Source organism: Osmerus mordax, chromosome 13 (assembly GCF_038355195.1).
Source record: "Osmerus mordax isolate fOsmMor3 chromosome 13, fOsmMor3.pri, whole genome shotgun sequence".
In the NCBI taxonomy this organism is placed as follows: Eukaryota; Metazoa; Chordata; class Actinopteri; order Osmeriformes; family Osmeridae; genus Osmerus; species Osmerus mordax.
The window spans coordinates 17,561,250-17,576,206 of NC_090062.1; the positions used below are offsets into that span (position 1 = coordinate 17,561,250).

Here is a 14,957-nt window from a genome sequence, read left to right on the forward strand (position 1 = left end):
CAGGGGGATTTGACCTTGCAACCTTTTGATCTGTAGTCAGATGCTGTAACCACTGAGCTATACCCATCCCCATGTTCTACCACTGAGCTATACCCTCCCCATGCTCTACCACTGAGCTATACCCATCCACATGCTCTACCACTGAGCTACACCCATCCCCATGCTCTACCACTGAGCTATACCCATCCCCATGCTCTACCACTGAGCTATACCCATCCCCATGCTCTACCACTGAGCTATACCCATCCCCATGTTCTACCACTGAGCTATACCCATCCCCATGCTCTACCACTGAGCTATACCCATCCCCATGCTCTACCACTGAGCTATACCCATCCCCATGTTCTACCACTGAGCTATACCCATCCACATGCTCTACCACTGAGCTATACCCATCCCCATGTTCTACCACTGAGCTATACCCTCCCCATGTTCTACCACTGAACTTTATTGATGGTGCTCTGAGCCCGGGTTAGAATATGAAGGATCAAGAGGTCACTGGTTTGAATCCCCCCCGTACGTCTCTTTGGATAAAAGTAGGCCAACAGTGTAAAATGAAAGAATAGATTTAACCTGAATCCATTTGGTTTGGGTCGTCCGCTTGTTAGGACAGTAATGTGACAGGAACATTGTGTGAGATGACGCCACATTGCAGGCTGTGTCTGGACCCAGAGTCCAACACCGTGAAGAGACACAGGCCCTCATCTGTCCCAACACTCATCACTCCTCTCCCCCTCTTCCCCCTTTCCCTCACAACAGCGCTCTCATCCTTACAACTCCCTCTCTCCTTTCATCTTTTGACCCGCTTGATCTGCGGAGAGGTAGCCCCACTGCATGGAGGAATCTCTCCTCTCTCTGTTTGTTTCTCTCACTCTGCCTTTCTCCCTTTCTCTTTCTTCTTCTCTCTCCCTCTCTCTCTGTCTGCATGTTAGCAGTTCTCTCTTTACTCGTCCTCTGCTTGGCGTGTTTACCTCTGAACCTGCTTCCGTGTGTTCTCAGTCTGACCCCTTCAACAGTCGTGTTTCTGACCTGCTAGCCTCTTACGAGAAGCCCATCTGACGGACGAGACCTGACAGTAACGAGGAGACAGATCCTAACCCAGCCCCCCTAACCCAGCCCCCCTAATCCAGCCCCCCTAACCCCACCCCCCAGCCCCTGTAATCACAGCCCCTCTAATCCCAACCCCCCTAAACCCCACCCCTCTGACCCCAAGCCCCCCTAACCAGACCCCTCTGATCCCAAACCCCCAGCCCCCAAACCCCCAGCCCCCCTAACCCCAGCCCCCAGTCCCCCACCCCCCTAACTCCAGAGCAGCATGAGTAGTGTGCTGAGTGATGAGAGCCTGCTCTGGAACGCTCCTTACTTGCATTTGAGGTTCCCCCATGGTGCCTCGTTCCAACACGGCCAACCAGACTAACCCTAACCCAGACTGACTGTGTTGTCCATGCAGGGGGGCGTGGATGGGGGCTACAGCAGTGAGAAGATCCGCATCGTGGAGGGGGTGTGTCTGCTGTCCAGCGAGCAGCTGTACTGGGACGACCTAAAGCAGCTGCGGCCGTCCCGGGGTGGCGGGCTCCACGCCTGCATGCGCACGGACACCGTGTCCCTGCAGGCCAGCAGCGTCTCCCTGGACGACGGGGAGACGGAGCAGCTCTTGCAGGAGGAGGCGTCTGAGTGCTCCTCCATCAGCACGCTGGCCCCCGGCTGCTCCACGCCACGCCGCCACGCCCAGCACAGCCTGCCCGACACCAGCTGGACCACCACTCGCAAGCCCTCCACGGAGAGCGAGGTGTGAGGAGGGCCCGCGCCCTGCTGACCCCCGCACACACACACACCCATAAACACACTCGTATACACACACACACACACACCCATAAACACACTCGTATACACACACACACACACACACACACACCCATAAACACACTCGTATACACACACACACACCCATAAACACACTCGTATACACACACACACACACACCCATAAACACACTCGTATACACACACACACACACCCCCATAAACACACTCGTATACACACACACACACACCCATAAACACACTCGTATACACACACACACACACACCCATAAACACACTCGTATACACACACACACGCTCATACTCACTCATACACACTGTTACACACGGAAAAACATGCGTGTACACACATACATGAAAGAATACACATTTCTACACGCATACAAATACATGCGCACACATACACACAAACATGTGCACACACACGCACATATACACACAAACAAGCGCCTGCTTTAAAACCTATATACATTTTACTGTAGACAGACCTATCTAGACCAGTACATACAACTACATAAAAGAGTATTATTCTGCAGTTATGTATTAGATGATTCAGACATAAACACAAGTTAGAGGTACTCTTACTGTAGGTACTAGCAAACAAACGTGATTACAACTTTATTTAAACCTGCATACTTACAGTCAATACAAGCCCCCCCCCCCACACACACACACACCCACACACACACACCTGAAAACTTCTGTATCTCTGAGCTCTGGACTCCTCTCTCTCGCTCTCTCTCTCTCTCTCTCTCTCTCTCTCTCTCTCACACACACACACACACACACACACACACACAACTGTATTGTAAACACATACAATATATACATATAATAAATACACACACACACATTATTATCACATGATCTGCTCTCTGCTACAGTAACTGGTAACTCCTTCAAACGAAAGACTTCACTACCAGTTCTGATCATGCTGGAACACAAATGCGAGAGACTTTGAAAAGGAACCGCAGAAAGACTTGGACATTTCTGGAGCCTTTCTGATGAAAAAGCAAACACCTTTGAGCGAGGGCAGCTTCCTTGTGTATAACATAAGCATTTTTTGTGAACTTTTTTGACAAAGAAAAAAAAGAAATTGAAAGAAGAAAAAAACATTGTACTCCTGGACTACATAACAGCAGCTTCCTATCCTAATGCCTCACATCGTCGCTTGTGTTTTCATGAACTCTATTTATGATTTTTTGTACTTAAGAGTGAGTTTGCTGATCTTGAGAACAGTTATGCTTTAGAACTGTACTGAACGACTCAGTCATCCATGTTGATATTTATGACAGTGCCAAAGGGGGGGGCTTCCTCATTTCGCTTCCTTGCATCTCCTCCTGGTAACAGACCCTGCTCATCTCCTCCTGGTAACAGACCCTGCTCATCTCCTCCTGGTAACAGACCCTGCTCATCTCCTCCTGGTAACAGACCCTGCTCATCTCCTCCTGGTAACAGACCCTGCTCATCTCCTCCTGGTAACAGACCCTGCTCATCTCCTCCTGGTAACGGACCCTGCTCATCTCCTCCTGGTAACAGACCCTGCTCATCTCCTCCTGGTAACGGACCCTGCTGGGACACTCACGCGACCGCTGAACCTGTCCTTTCGGACGGTGGGTTCCCGCCGCTACCAAGCCAACCTGGGACTCAGTATCCGGTACTCCCGACTGTATATGTGGTCTCTGAAGTCGCATTCATTTGAAATCAAGAGTAAAAGTTTAAGAAAATGTGTGTTGTTAAAAAAATATATTACTGCAATTATACCATCACCTCTGGGGTGGATGTCTGTCTCGATGAAGTATAAGTGCCAAACATTTGTTTCGATTTTCTTTTTCTCTGTTTTATTTATATTTTTTGGGAGGTTTTTAAAATGTGTGTGGCATTCTTGTAAGAATTCTGATTAAAGTAGAAATACCATATCTGAATCTGGGAAGCAGTGTGCACTTACAGTACGTTAGATAATCGCAACACAGTGTATACCTAGTACAGTGTCAGTAACATACTGATGGCGTTTGGGATGATATAGCCTACATTCAAATACTGTACACCTGCTTAAAAACCGTTAACTATAGAAGGGTTATAGCCTAGAAATGACCATTTATCCAGCATTTATTTCATTTAAGTTGCTTTTCTAGAGGGCGGTGTGTTGATAAGCATGCATGTCTCTGTGATGAGGATGATTGGGGGGGAGAGTGTTTCTGTGGACTGATGTCAGAGTTTTCAAACCCACTTGTCGTGAAGTAATTTCTTCTAGTTCAGCATCACGCTGATTCGCTGCTAGATGAGCACGAAGGCCAATGAGAAAGGGTCTTGGCAGCTACTTTCCCTGAAGTCTCTGACGATTGGCTGAGGGCGGGCATGCAGAGAATCAGATTAACAATCCTCGCACACACAGTCCCACCCACTCAACTAAAGTTGCTAAACTGTACAGATTTACCATTCATACGCAGATAAAAGCAAACATTTGTATTTGTTGAAGATATTGTGTTGATTTTTTGTTGTATAGTCTTTTGTACAAAGGGATTTCAAGATTGTTTGACTTGTATTAATTTTACTCACTGGAGAATAATTTTTTTGCTGGATTATTGTAACCACTGTTTTCTAGTCTTGTAAATGATAGGGTTGATGCCAGTTATTTAATAGTGCTCTTTATGTTATGAAATATTGTTCACATATAACTGTTGTAAAGTTAACAAAAAGAGATATTTATGATTTCTTTGTTTGGTTGTCACTTAATGTGTAAATATGAAAAGACTGTTTATGTATTTCCATTGTAGTACTAACAAACGGTGTTGTGTGATATAGTAAACTACTCCTTTGCTATCTTTTAATATAAAATTGCATTTGCATTTCAACGACGAAAATGACACTTTTGTAACCAATCTCTTCATTTAAAACACAGACTGTATATAAAGATGGACATCTCCACATACCTAACTAAACTTTGTTTTCACACATCTTTTCAACCTTTAAAAATGTTTTTTTCGAAAATAATTTTTCAATCTTTAGATAGTTAAAAACAAATTGTGACTGTGTTCACAATTCAACATTTTATATTTGATATCGTCCATTATTGGATGATATTGTAGACCTCGTCGGGGCATTATCCCTTATTAGCCAAATAAGAATCAAGTATTCACCCAGACCATGTTATAAGCGTTTTTTTTGTACTATTAATCGAAAGAGTGCTTTAACCAGGTTTGAAGGAGCTTTGATATATAAAAAAAAAAACATTACAAATCCGCCTTCTCGTCTAATGAAACTTGCTGCAGTAGAGAGAACATTTGAATCGTCCAATCAGGGCTCGCCTGTCTTGACCAATCAACGCTAAGTTTTTAAACTACGTGCATTTTCAAACATTTAGTCATTTAGCAGACGCTCTTATCCAGAACGAAATGTAAGCTGTATAACCCCGGAACACGACACAGTCACGACTAATACCCCTGAAAAAGGTAAATGCAATGCTCTACCAACTGCAAATATGTTTTTAAATGTGAAGAACGCTTTACATAATGCGTTCTGATTTTACGCAATGATATCGATGTTTAAGTTTAGCTACAGTGCTAGTAGGCTACCCACTGCCGAGCTAGCCTAGCTACAAGTTGCATTCGGCTGTCACGTTTGCTACTGAATTAATCGCTAGGTAGTTAGCTAACAATCTGAATTGTATCAGTATTGTCACTGAGCTGTTTTGTCTCTCTTCAACATCAACAGACCAAGAATACTAACTGAAGTGCTCTTAAAAGTTCAAGTCTGTTTCGGTAGGCATCTTTCGTCACGTCAGACGCAGAATACAGGTTTTGCTAGCTAACCGCTTCAACTAACATTGTTATTTACATTTAGTCATTTAGCAGACGCTTTTATCCAAAGCGATTTACAAGAAAGAGCAAAAGTTGCATAGGTCAATGATCATGAACAACGAGATAGCCCCAGAAACAATGTGGGTAGCCAAAACATGAAGCAAAATTGTGAAAAGCAAACAAGAGCCAATGGGTAGAACCAGAAGAGCATGTAGTCAGGGAGCATGTAGCATGGGAGTCAGGTGGCTGAGTGGTGAGGGAATCGGGCTAGTAATCCGAAGGTTGCCAGTTCGATTCCCGGTCATTCCAACTGACGTTGTGTCCTTGGGTAAGGCACTTCACCCTACTTGCCTCGAGGGAATGTCCCTGTACTTACTGTAAGTCGCTCTGGATAAGAGCGTCTGCTAAATGACTAAATGTAAAAGTAGTTACAATTAAACGACATGATCCTCGAAAGTATGGAGGATTATAGGGGCTAAAACTAAATAAATAAATACTTGGATAAATAAATAATTATATAACACGCTTATAAACAATTATATAACAAAGCTTAAATACATGACTAATTATATAAGGAAATGCCTAATTGACATACAAAATATATAAATAAATACAAATTAAATGAACACTGAATATATAAATGTTACATGTATTTATATATATATATATTTACGTTTTAATGTGTTCACATTTATTTATTTATACTTCCATTTATATATCCTTCCATTTATCCTTCCATTTATCCACGGTGTAACTTGCTGCAGCAAAATAAATCCGTTGTCTGCGTCACAGAGTCAGGGGGCAGGTTTAAGCCTCTGATTGGTGAATGAACAGTATTACACACCAGGCAGGCTCAATCAGTAGATCAAGCTCTTTTCGATCTAGAGGGATCCTCTATCGCCTCACTCTGCAGCTGCTAGGGGTGTGCGATACTGCAAAATGTGGTATTGATCCGATACCAATGAGTAAATACAGGGCCATACGGCGCCCCTGCCAATACCAATATTGCTGATTTGCAATATTACTTTTTACTTACAAAAGCAGTTTATCTACTTTCGTGTCGAGGGCGCAATGCCTCACAATTTATGAAGTGAATGCAACATCAATATGAAAATTTGAATTAAAATTTGAATTTTCGTGATCATTTAATGATTTTACCTTTAATTACTTGTTCATGATTATGACCATAATAAAACACAGGACAAAGAGTTTTGTCAAAAATACTGTTAGTGTGTGCCGCTGAGTCGTGTTACGTACACGCCGGCAACAACTCACAGCCAAGCAGGGGAGGGGCAAAGTGAGCTTGGGCGAAGTTAGACGGTGTTTGCACAACCACTATGATGTAAAGGGAATTGTGTACTGAATGTAGACAACAGAAATTGAAACTTAAGTATCGATCTTATCACGCCAGTATCAATCAATAGGCTACTGATACCAACGTTGGTATCGATACTATCGGTCTTGAGATCGATTCGCCCACCCCTATGCTGTACCATCTCGCCGAGAATCGTGAACACATTTTCATTGATGTCTGTGTCAGTCAGGGCCGATATAATTTCAGCGAAGCTCTCAATATGATGTTTAAAAAATAAAAAAAAGTGAATTGGCAGTTGCCTCCATATCTTCAGCTACCGACAAAATTTCGACCACTGTAGCATGCAATTTCATTCATTGAATCCGCACTAGGTGCTGCCATCTTGAATGAGTCAAAAGCAGTCGATTCAAGTTGAACCACCAATCAGAGGCTTTAACCCGCCCCCTGACTTGGTGACGCAGACGACGGATTTATTTTGCTGCAGCAAATTACACCGTGGATAAATGTAATGATAAATAAATAAATGGAAGTATAAATAAATGTGAATACATTAAAATGTAAATATATATATATATATATATATATATATATACACACACAAATACATGTAACATTTATATATTTAGTGTCTCATTTAATTTGTAATTTATATATTTTGTATGTCAATTAGGAATTTCATTATATAATTAGTCATTTATTTAAGATTTGTGTTATATAATTATTTATTTATCCAAGTATTTATTTATTTAGTTTTGGCCCCTATAATCCTCCATACGAAAGTGCCCAGAGTGTACCTGGAGGAAAGCGAGCAACAATAATATAATTCACAGCGAGTACAAGTAGGCTAGCTAAATCAGTTACAACTAACTAACAAGTGCAACAAGTCCCTCAATAAGTGTCATTGTGTTCCTGGAGGAAATAAACTAACATCTGATCCAACAAATCTTTAGCCTTTTCTTGAAGGTGGGGAGACAGTCAGCAGTCTGATGGAGTTGGGGAGATGATTCCACCATTGGGGGGGCAGACAGGAGAAGTTATCTAGCCTGCTAGCTCACCTTGGATCTGCTATATTCCTTATCCCATATTTCCTTCTCTCTTCTACAAAAGTTAGTCGAGACTGGCCAACATGGGTGACGACTCTGAGTGGATGAAGTTGCCTGTAAACCAGAAATGCGAACACAAGGTGACTCAAGCTACTGTATACTGTGCAAACTCTGAACTACTTAGCTATAGTTTAGCGTCTAGCACCATTATTAACGTACTAGCGACATTACACAGTTAAACTTGATATGCCTTCAAAGGCAAGAACGGTATATGGCTAACAAAATACCACAACACTGTTAAACTCTCTTACAACCTTAGCTATTTTGGACATAATGATGGACAATCCTAGTGTAGTGTTCGCTACAGTCCATTATGCTAGCTACCGCGGTCTAATGTTAGCTACCGTTCGTTCACCAATGTTAGCTAGCAAGACTCCGCTAATCTGTCTGTCCATGGTGTGACAGGTGTGGAAGGCCAGACTTCACGGGTACGAGGAGGCCATAAAACTGTTCCGGGGGATAGATGGCGAGAAGAGCCCGGAGTGGGACAAGTTCCAGCCTCTCATAGTGAAGTTTGTGACGGACTCAAACGCTGTGGCCCAGCTGAAGGGACTGGAGGCGGCGCTGGTTTACGTAGAAAACGCTCACGTAGCTGCGAGGTGAGAGAGGGAGAAACAGTTGTAAAAATAAATGTGTTGAAATGTGTCGGTTTGAAGGTGTGCCAGCCGTGCAATTAATTTTCTTACAATTAGTATTGCTCACTGCACTGAAAGCCTGAATGAGAATTGTTGTAATGTAATTAATCTAATAAAGCATAAGCTACATCCATCCCCAGTTCACTCCCTGGCTGTGTGTGTGTGTCCATCCCTGCAGGACTGCAGGGGAGGTGGTGAGCGGAGTGGTCTGCAAGGTGTTTAACCAGCCCAAGGCCCGGGCCAGGGAGCTGGGAACAGACATCTGCCTCATGTACGTCGAAAAAGAAAAGGCAGAAGCTGTCCAGGAGAATCTAATCAAAGGTCTCGAGAACAAAAACCCCAAGATGGTGTGTGGCTGTGTGGAGACACTGCACAGAGCCCTGAGGTAAGCGGCTCTACAAAGCCTGTTTTATGGAAAACGGTATTTTATAGTTCAGGGGAAAAGGGTGGGACACCTTTTTAAATGTAATTTTCATACTTAGTTTGTGGGGATCCGACAGATTTTCAAAAAGTGTGTTGGACATGTGAAATGCAAGCTACACCCCTGATGCGCATATCCTCTGATCATGTACAACTTCACATTCAAACGCTATAATGTGTAATGCTTTCCCCCAGTGAGTTTGGGTGCAAGACGGTGGGCCTGAAGGCTGTGGTGAAGGCGCTGCCCCGGCTGTTTGAGTCCAGAGAGAAGGCAGTGCGCGATGAGGCACGCAGGCTGGCGGTGGAGGTGTACCGCTGGATCGGGGGCGCGCTGCGGCCCGCCCTGCAGGGGGTCAGCCCGGTGCTGCTCCGGGAGCTGGAGGAGGAGTGGGCCAGGCTGCCGGGGGCGCCCGCCACACAGACGCGCTTCCTGCGATCCCAGCAGCACCTCCGGGACGCGACGCTCCAGCAGCACCAGCAGGCCGAGGCAGCGCCCCACCAGGCCCAAGGTAGCCATGACGATACGTGTTCATAGAGCACATACAGAGGAGGGATTCAACCTGTGACCTTTGATCTGCAGTCAAATGCTCTAACGCTGGTCTGGACCTGTCCACCAAGAAAGCTGAAAGTCATGTGTTTTCTCTCTCCTCCCTCCCACGCTCGTCCCTCGCTCTCCCCCCCCCCCCTGCCCTCCCTCTCTCAGGTGTGGGGACAGGACAGTGTGTCCCTGACGTTGACCCCTTCGAGCTCCTGGAGCCAGTAGAGATCCTCTCCAAGCTGCCCAAAGACTTTCACGACAAGATAGTGAGCACACACCACGCGTCATGAACCAACCCTAATGCACGTCCCTCTAGTGTTGGGCCCTGTGTGACGAGAGCTCCAGAGTTTGCTCATCCATGTCCCCTATGATTGTGTGACTCTGCAGGAAGCCAAGAAGTGGCAAGACAGGAAGGAGGCGCTGGAGGCCTTGGCAGGGCTGGTTAAGAGCCCGAGGCTGGAGGTCGCAGACTATGGGGATGTGGTGCGAGCGCTGAAGAAGGTACCGGCTTGACTGTCTTACCTGCTCAGGGACATGTTTATATACTTCTTGTATGCAGAGGTAAGTCTTTCAATCTCTCCCAGAAAACCTGGTGACATTTTTATTTGTGTGTTTTGCAGGTCATTGCTAAGGATACAAACGTCATGCTGGTCGCTCTGGCGGTGAAATGTGTCTCTGGTCTGGCCTCCGGGCTGAGGAAGAAGTTCAGCACCTATGCTGGCCATGTAAGGATCCACAACCAGGCTTGTTACAGTCTGAAGAGAGGGAGTGTATTTACCTGCTACCGTGTAAAGTAACCACATCTCAGCTACTAGACATGGTGTATAGTAACATCTCAGCTACCAGACATGGTGTATAGTAACATCTCAGCTACCAGACATGGTGTAAAGTAACCACATCTCAGCTACCAGACACAGTGTAAAGTAACCACATCTCAGCTACCAGACACAGTGTAAAGTAACCACATCTCAGCTACCAGACACAGTGTAAAGTAACCACATCTCAGCTACCAGACACAGTGTAAAGTAACATCTCAGCTACCAGACAGTGTTAATGGAGCTGTTCTAGGAGCTGTCATGTGACGTGCTTCTAGGAGCTGTCATGTGACGTGCTTCTAGGAGCGGTCATGTGACGTGGTTCTAGGAGCGGTCATGTGACGGTTGTGGTGTTCTCCTCGAGGTGGTGCTGACGGTGCTGGAGAAGTTTAAGGAGAAGAAGCCTCAAGTGGTCCAGGCTCTGCAGGAGGCCATGGACGCCATCTTCCTCACGGTGGGGGTGATGTTAGTGTGTGTGTGTCGGTGATGTTGGTGTGTGTGACTTAAATGAACTTTTCTCGTGTCTCTCTACCTCCTCCTCCTCCTTCTCTCTCTACCTCCTCCTTCTGTCTACCTCTCCACCTCCTCCCCCCTCCCAGACCTCTCTCCAGAGTCTGAGTGAGGACGTTCTGGTTGTGATGGACAACAAGAACCCTTCAGTGAAGCAGCAGGCGTCTCTGTTCCTGGCCAGAAGCTTCCGTGCCTCCAGCCCCTCCTCCCTCCCCAAGAGCCTCCTCAAGCCGCTCTTCGCTGCTCTGATCAAGGTGGATGTTCAGGAACATCTAAACCACAGACCACCGGTTATTTTACATTTAGTCATTTAGTAACGCTCTTATCCAGAGCGACTTACAGTAAGTACAGGGACATTCCCCCCGAAGCAAGTAGGGCGAAGTGCCTTGCCCAAGGACACAACGTCAATTGACACGACACGGCGACCAGGAATCGAACTGGCAACCTTCAGATTACTAGCCCGACTCCCTCACCGCTCAGCCATCTGACTCCCCCCAGTTATAACATCTAACCCCCCAAAAAACATAGTATTGTGTAAAAATTGACAGTAGCATTTTCTTTGTTGTTCTGTAAACCCCCCCCCCCCCCCCAAAAAAATTTTTATTATATTTTTTGTAACATAAAAACTTTTTTACTTACCCCCGCTCCCCCCCCCTCCTGATCTTCCTGTCTTCCCTCATGGCAGCATGTGAACGACTCTGCTCCTGAGGTGAGGGACGCTGCCTTCGATGCCCTGGGCAGCGCCATGCGTGTGGTGGGGGAACGGGTGGTCAACCCCTTCCTGGCAGACCTGGACAAACTGAAAATAGACAAGGTAACAGCAGCAAAACAAACATTCTAAGATTTCAGAGTTCAATCTCCTTACATGTATTACTGGTGCAGGTTTTAAATACAGTTTCAATGTCGATTTAAATGATTCATTTAAACTATTTCACATTACATTACATTTAGTCATTTAGCAGACGCTCTTATCCAGAGCGACTTACAGTAAGTACAGGGACATTCCCCCGAGGCAAGTAGGGTGAAGTGCCTTGCCCAAGGACACGTCATTTGGCAGAGCCAGGGATCGAACCAGCAACCTTCTGATTACTAGCCCGATTCCCTAACCGCTCAGCCACCTGACTCCCAGCGTTTGGTCAGACTGTCCCTTGTAGCACGTTCTCGCTCCTCATGTCACTAAACCTGCCTCTTCTCCCACAAGATCAAAGAAAGTGCTGCGTCCTCTGGAGGGGGGGAGGAGGAGAAGTCTGTCACCAAGACCCAGCCCCCCGCTGGGGTCCCTGCCAAGACGGCACAGCCCTCCAACATGGCCCCTGCAGCTGAGGTGTGTGTGTGTGTTAAATGAGCTGCTGCATAGTGGACTGTGCCTTAGGCACAAGTTTTATTAACATTTTTTATGTAACTAATCTTTCTGATAGACTAACGCAGAGGAGGCAAACATAATTTAAAAATAATCTTGGATGTTTTGCACAGCATCATCCAGAACTTATGTAAATACAAATGTATTTTTCATGGTTGTGTGTTGCAGCCCGCTGGGGGTCCTAGGAAGGCCAAGCCAGGAGGAGCAGGGAAGGGGAGGAAGCCGGCTGTGCCCAGGGAGCCGGCTGTGCCCAGGGAGCCGGCTGTGCCCAGGGGCCTGCAGGAGTCTGAGCTCGCCCTGGAGGAGTGTGAGGAGCGGGCCACAGCAGTACTTCCTGCTTCCTGTGTACAGCTGCTGGGCAGCACCAACTGGAAGGAGCGTCTAGCCAGCATGGAGGCCTACCTCCAGGTACAGCCCCTCTCTCTAACTACGCTGATGCTTTAACCTCAAGGAGAGGGGATTCTCATGCTGACCTCTGCCCTCTAGGCTGTGGAGCAGATGGACAGCAGCCAGATGCCCTGCCAAGCACTGGTCCGCATGTTGGCCAGGAAACCCGGCTGGAAGGAGACTAACTTCCAGGTACCCTCCTCTCCTCCCCCCCTCTCCCTCTCCTCCCCCCCTCTGCTCCTGGAGCTGTGGGAGGGAGGTGCTCTCAGCAGGGGGGCGTATCCCTGTCCCTCAGCTCTGCTGTGGGTTGTTTTGGGTGGTTGCTAACGGTGTGTGTTGCCAGGTGATGCAGCTGAAGTTGCGGGTGGTGGAGGTGGTGGCGCGGCGTGGCAGCTTCTCGCGGGTGGCTGCAGGGGCCGTGCTGGCCGTGCTGGTGGAGCGTCTGGGAGACGGGAAGTGTGGAGGTTCTGCCAGGGAGGCGCTCAGCTCTGTAGCAGAGGCCTGCAGCCTGGCCTGGACCGCAGAACAGGTCAGCTACCCCCCCTCCCTACTGAACAACTCACACAACAATTATCCACCCCCCCTCCCTGACCATGCTTGTCCCATGTTATCCTCTACTCTGTCAGTGTGGAACGAGTGACGTGATGTAACTTGTCGTCTAGGTCGTGTCGATGGCGTTTGCCCAAAAGAACCCTAAGAACCAGAGTGAAGCTCTGAGCTGGCTGGCTGGTGCCATGAAGGAGTTTGGGTTTGCAGGGTAAGATTCACCCGTACCTCAGGGCCTTGTTCAGGTGTGGCTGTTCTACCTGCTCTACTGAATGCAAACATGACTCTTTTTCTCTTTTTGGTTTTTGTCTGTCTCTGTCTCCCCCCTCCCTCCCCTGTCTCTGTCTCCCCCCTCCCTCCCCTGTCTCTGTCTCCCCCCTCCCTCCCCTGTCTCTGTCTCCCCCCTCCCTCCCCTGTCTCTGTCTCCCGTCTCCCTCCCCTGTCTCTGTCTCCCCCCTCCCTCCCCTGTCTCTGTCTCCCGTCTCCCTCCCCTGTCTCTGTCTCCCCCCTCCCTCCCCTGTCTCTGTCTCCCCCCTCCCTCCCCTGTCTCTGTCTCCCCCCTCCCTCCCCTGTCTCTGTCTCCCTCCCCTGTCTCTGTCTCCCCCCTCCCTCCCCTGTCTCTGTCTCCCGTCTCCCTCCCCTGTCTCTGTCTCCCGTCTCCCTCCCCTGTCTCTGTCTCCCGTCTCCCTCCCCTGTCTCTGTCTCCCTCCCCTGGCAGGATCAATGTTCAGACCTTCATCGTCCACATCAAGACAGCATTAGGAGCCACTAACCCAGTGAGTGTTTTACATGTCCTGCTCTGTTAGAGCGGCGCGGTGTGTAATCTGATCACACGGGTTCCTCTCCTGTCTGTTTACCTGATCCCATTCACCAAGGACATTCTTGGTAGCTTGCATTGACTTTGTCAACGTTGACAAGTTGAATCATTTGTCTTGTGGGGGATGTTTGCTGAAGAGACAGAGCACTTGATTGAGCTGTCCTGCGTGTGTCTCTGTTTCTCTCTCTCTCCCCCCCCGTGTCCAGGCTGTGAGGACGGGGGCCGTGGCCCTGCTGGGGGTGGTGTTCCTGTATGTGGGCCCTCCCTTGAGGCTCTTCTTCCAGGAAGAGAAGGCAGCGCTCCTCTCCCAGATAGACACAGAGTTCCAGAAGGTACCGTCTCCTCCTCACCCTGCTCACGACACTCAATGTGATGGTCTGACTGCTGATGTGATGGTCTGACTGCTGATGTGATGGTCTGACTGCTGATGTGATGGTCTGACTGCTGATGTGATGGTCTGACTGCTGATGTGATGGTCGGTCTGACTGCTGATGTGATGGTCGGTCTGACTGCTGATGTGATGGTCGGTCTGTCTGCTGATGTGATGGTCGGTCTGACTGCTGATGTGATGGTCGGTCTGACTGCTGATGTGATGGTCGGTCTGACTGCTGATGTGATGGTCTGACTGCTGATGTGATGGTCGGTCTGTCTGCTGATGTGATGGTCGGTCTGTCTGCTGATGTGATGGTCGGTCTGACTGCTGATGTGATGGTCGGTCTGCCAGATGCAGGGCCAGACTCCCCCAGCTCCTTCCAGAGGTGCCCCCAAGAGGCCTGGAGGTCAGGAAGAGGAGGAGCAGCAGGAGGAGGAGCAGCAGGAGGAGGGAGGTGCTGGGGTGGTGGTGGACCTCCTCCCTCGTACAGACATCAGGTGGGGCATCTAGTCTCA

The 14,957-nt window shown here is 47.8% G+C and overlaps 1 protein-coding gene across 1 annotated transcript in view; it reads left to right on the forward strand.

Annotated features, from left to right (window-relative positions):
• The first annotated feature begins 5,222 nt into the window (after nucleotides 1–5,222).
• Nucleotides 5,223–14,957, forward strand: part of LOC136955007 (cytoskeleton-associated protein 5-like) — a 57,800-nt gene continuing 48,065 nt past the window's right edge. The window contains exons 1-20 of the mRNA XM_067248563.1: nucleotides 5,223–5,275; nucleotides 5,538–5,584; nucleotides 8,046–8,121; nucleotides 8,447–8,640; nucleotides 8,855–9,061; nucleotides 9,292–9,605; nucleotides 9,800–9,900; nucleotides 10,022–10,135; nucleotides 10,255–10,359; nucleotides 10,814–10,903; nucleotides 11,049–11,213; nucleotides 11,645–11,773; nucleotides 12,161–12,283; nucleotides 12,488–12,727; nucleotides 12,806–12,898; nucleotides 13,050–13,235; nucleotides 13,369–13,463; nucleotides 13,971–14,028; nucleotides 14,276–14,401; nucleotides 14,794–14,939. Coding sequence (XP_067104664.1) covers nucleotides 8,065–8,121; nucleotides 8,447–8,640; nucleotides 8,855–9,061; nucleotides 9,292–9,605; nucleotides 9,800–9,900; nucleotides 10,022–10,135; nucleotides 10,255–10,359; nucleotides 10,814–10,903; nucleotides 11,049–11,213; nucleotides 11,645–11,773; nucleotides 12,161–12,283; nucleotides 12,488–12,727; nucleotides 12,806–12,898; nucleotides 13,050–13,235; nucleotides 13,369–13,463; nucleotides 13,971–14,028; nucleotides 14,276–14,401; nucleotides 14,794–14,939 — 2,543 coding nt within the window. The 5' untranslated portion in view covers nucleotides 5,223–5,275; nucleotides 5,538–5,584; nucleotides 8,046–8,064. The remainder of the gene's footprint in view (nucleotides 5,276–5,537; nucleotides 5,585–8,045; nucleotides 8,122–8,446; nucleotides 8,641–8,854; nucleotides 9,062–9,291; nucleotides 9,606–9,799; nucleotides 9,901–10,021; nucleotides 10,136–10,254; nucleotides 10,360–10,813; nucleotides 10,904–11,048; nucleotides 11,214–11,644; nucleotides 11,774–12,160; nucleotides 12,284–12,487; nucleotides 12,728–12,805; nucleotides 12,899–13,049; nucleotides 13,236–13,368; nucleotides 13,464–13,970; nucleotides 14,029–14,275; nucleotides 14,402–14,793; nucleotides 14,940–14,957) is intronic.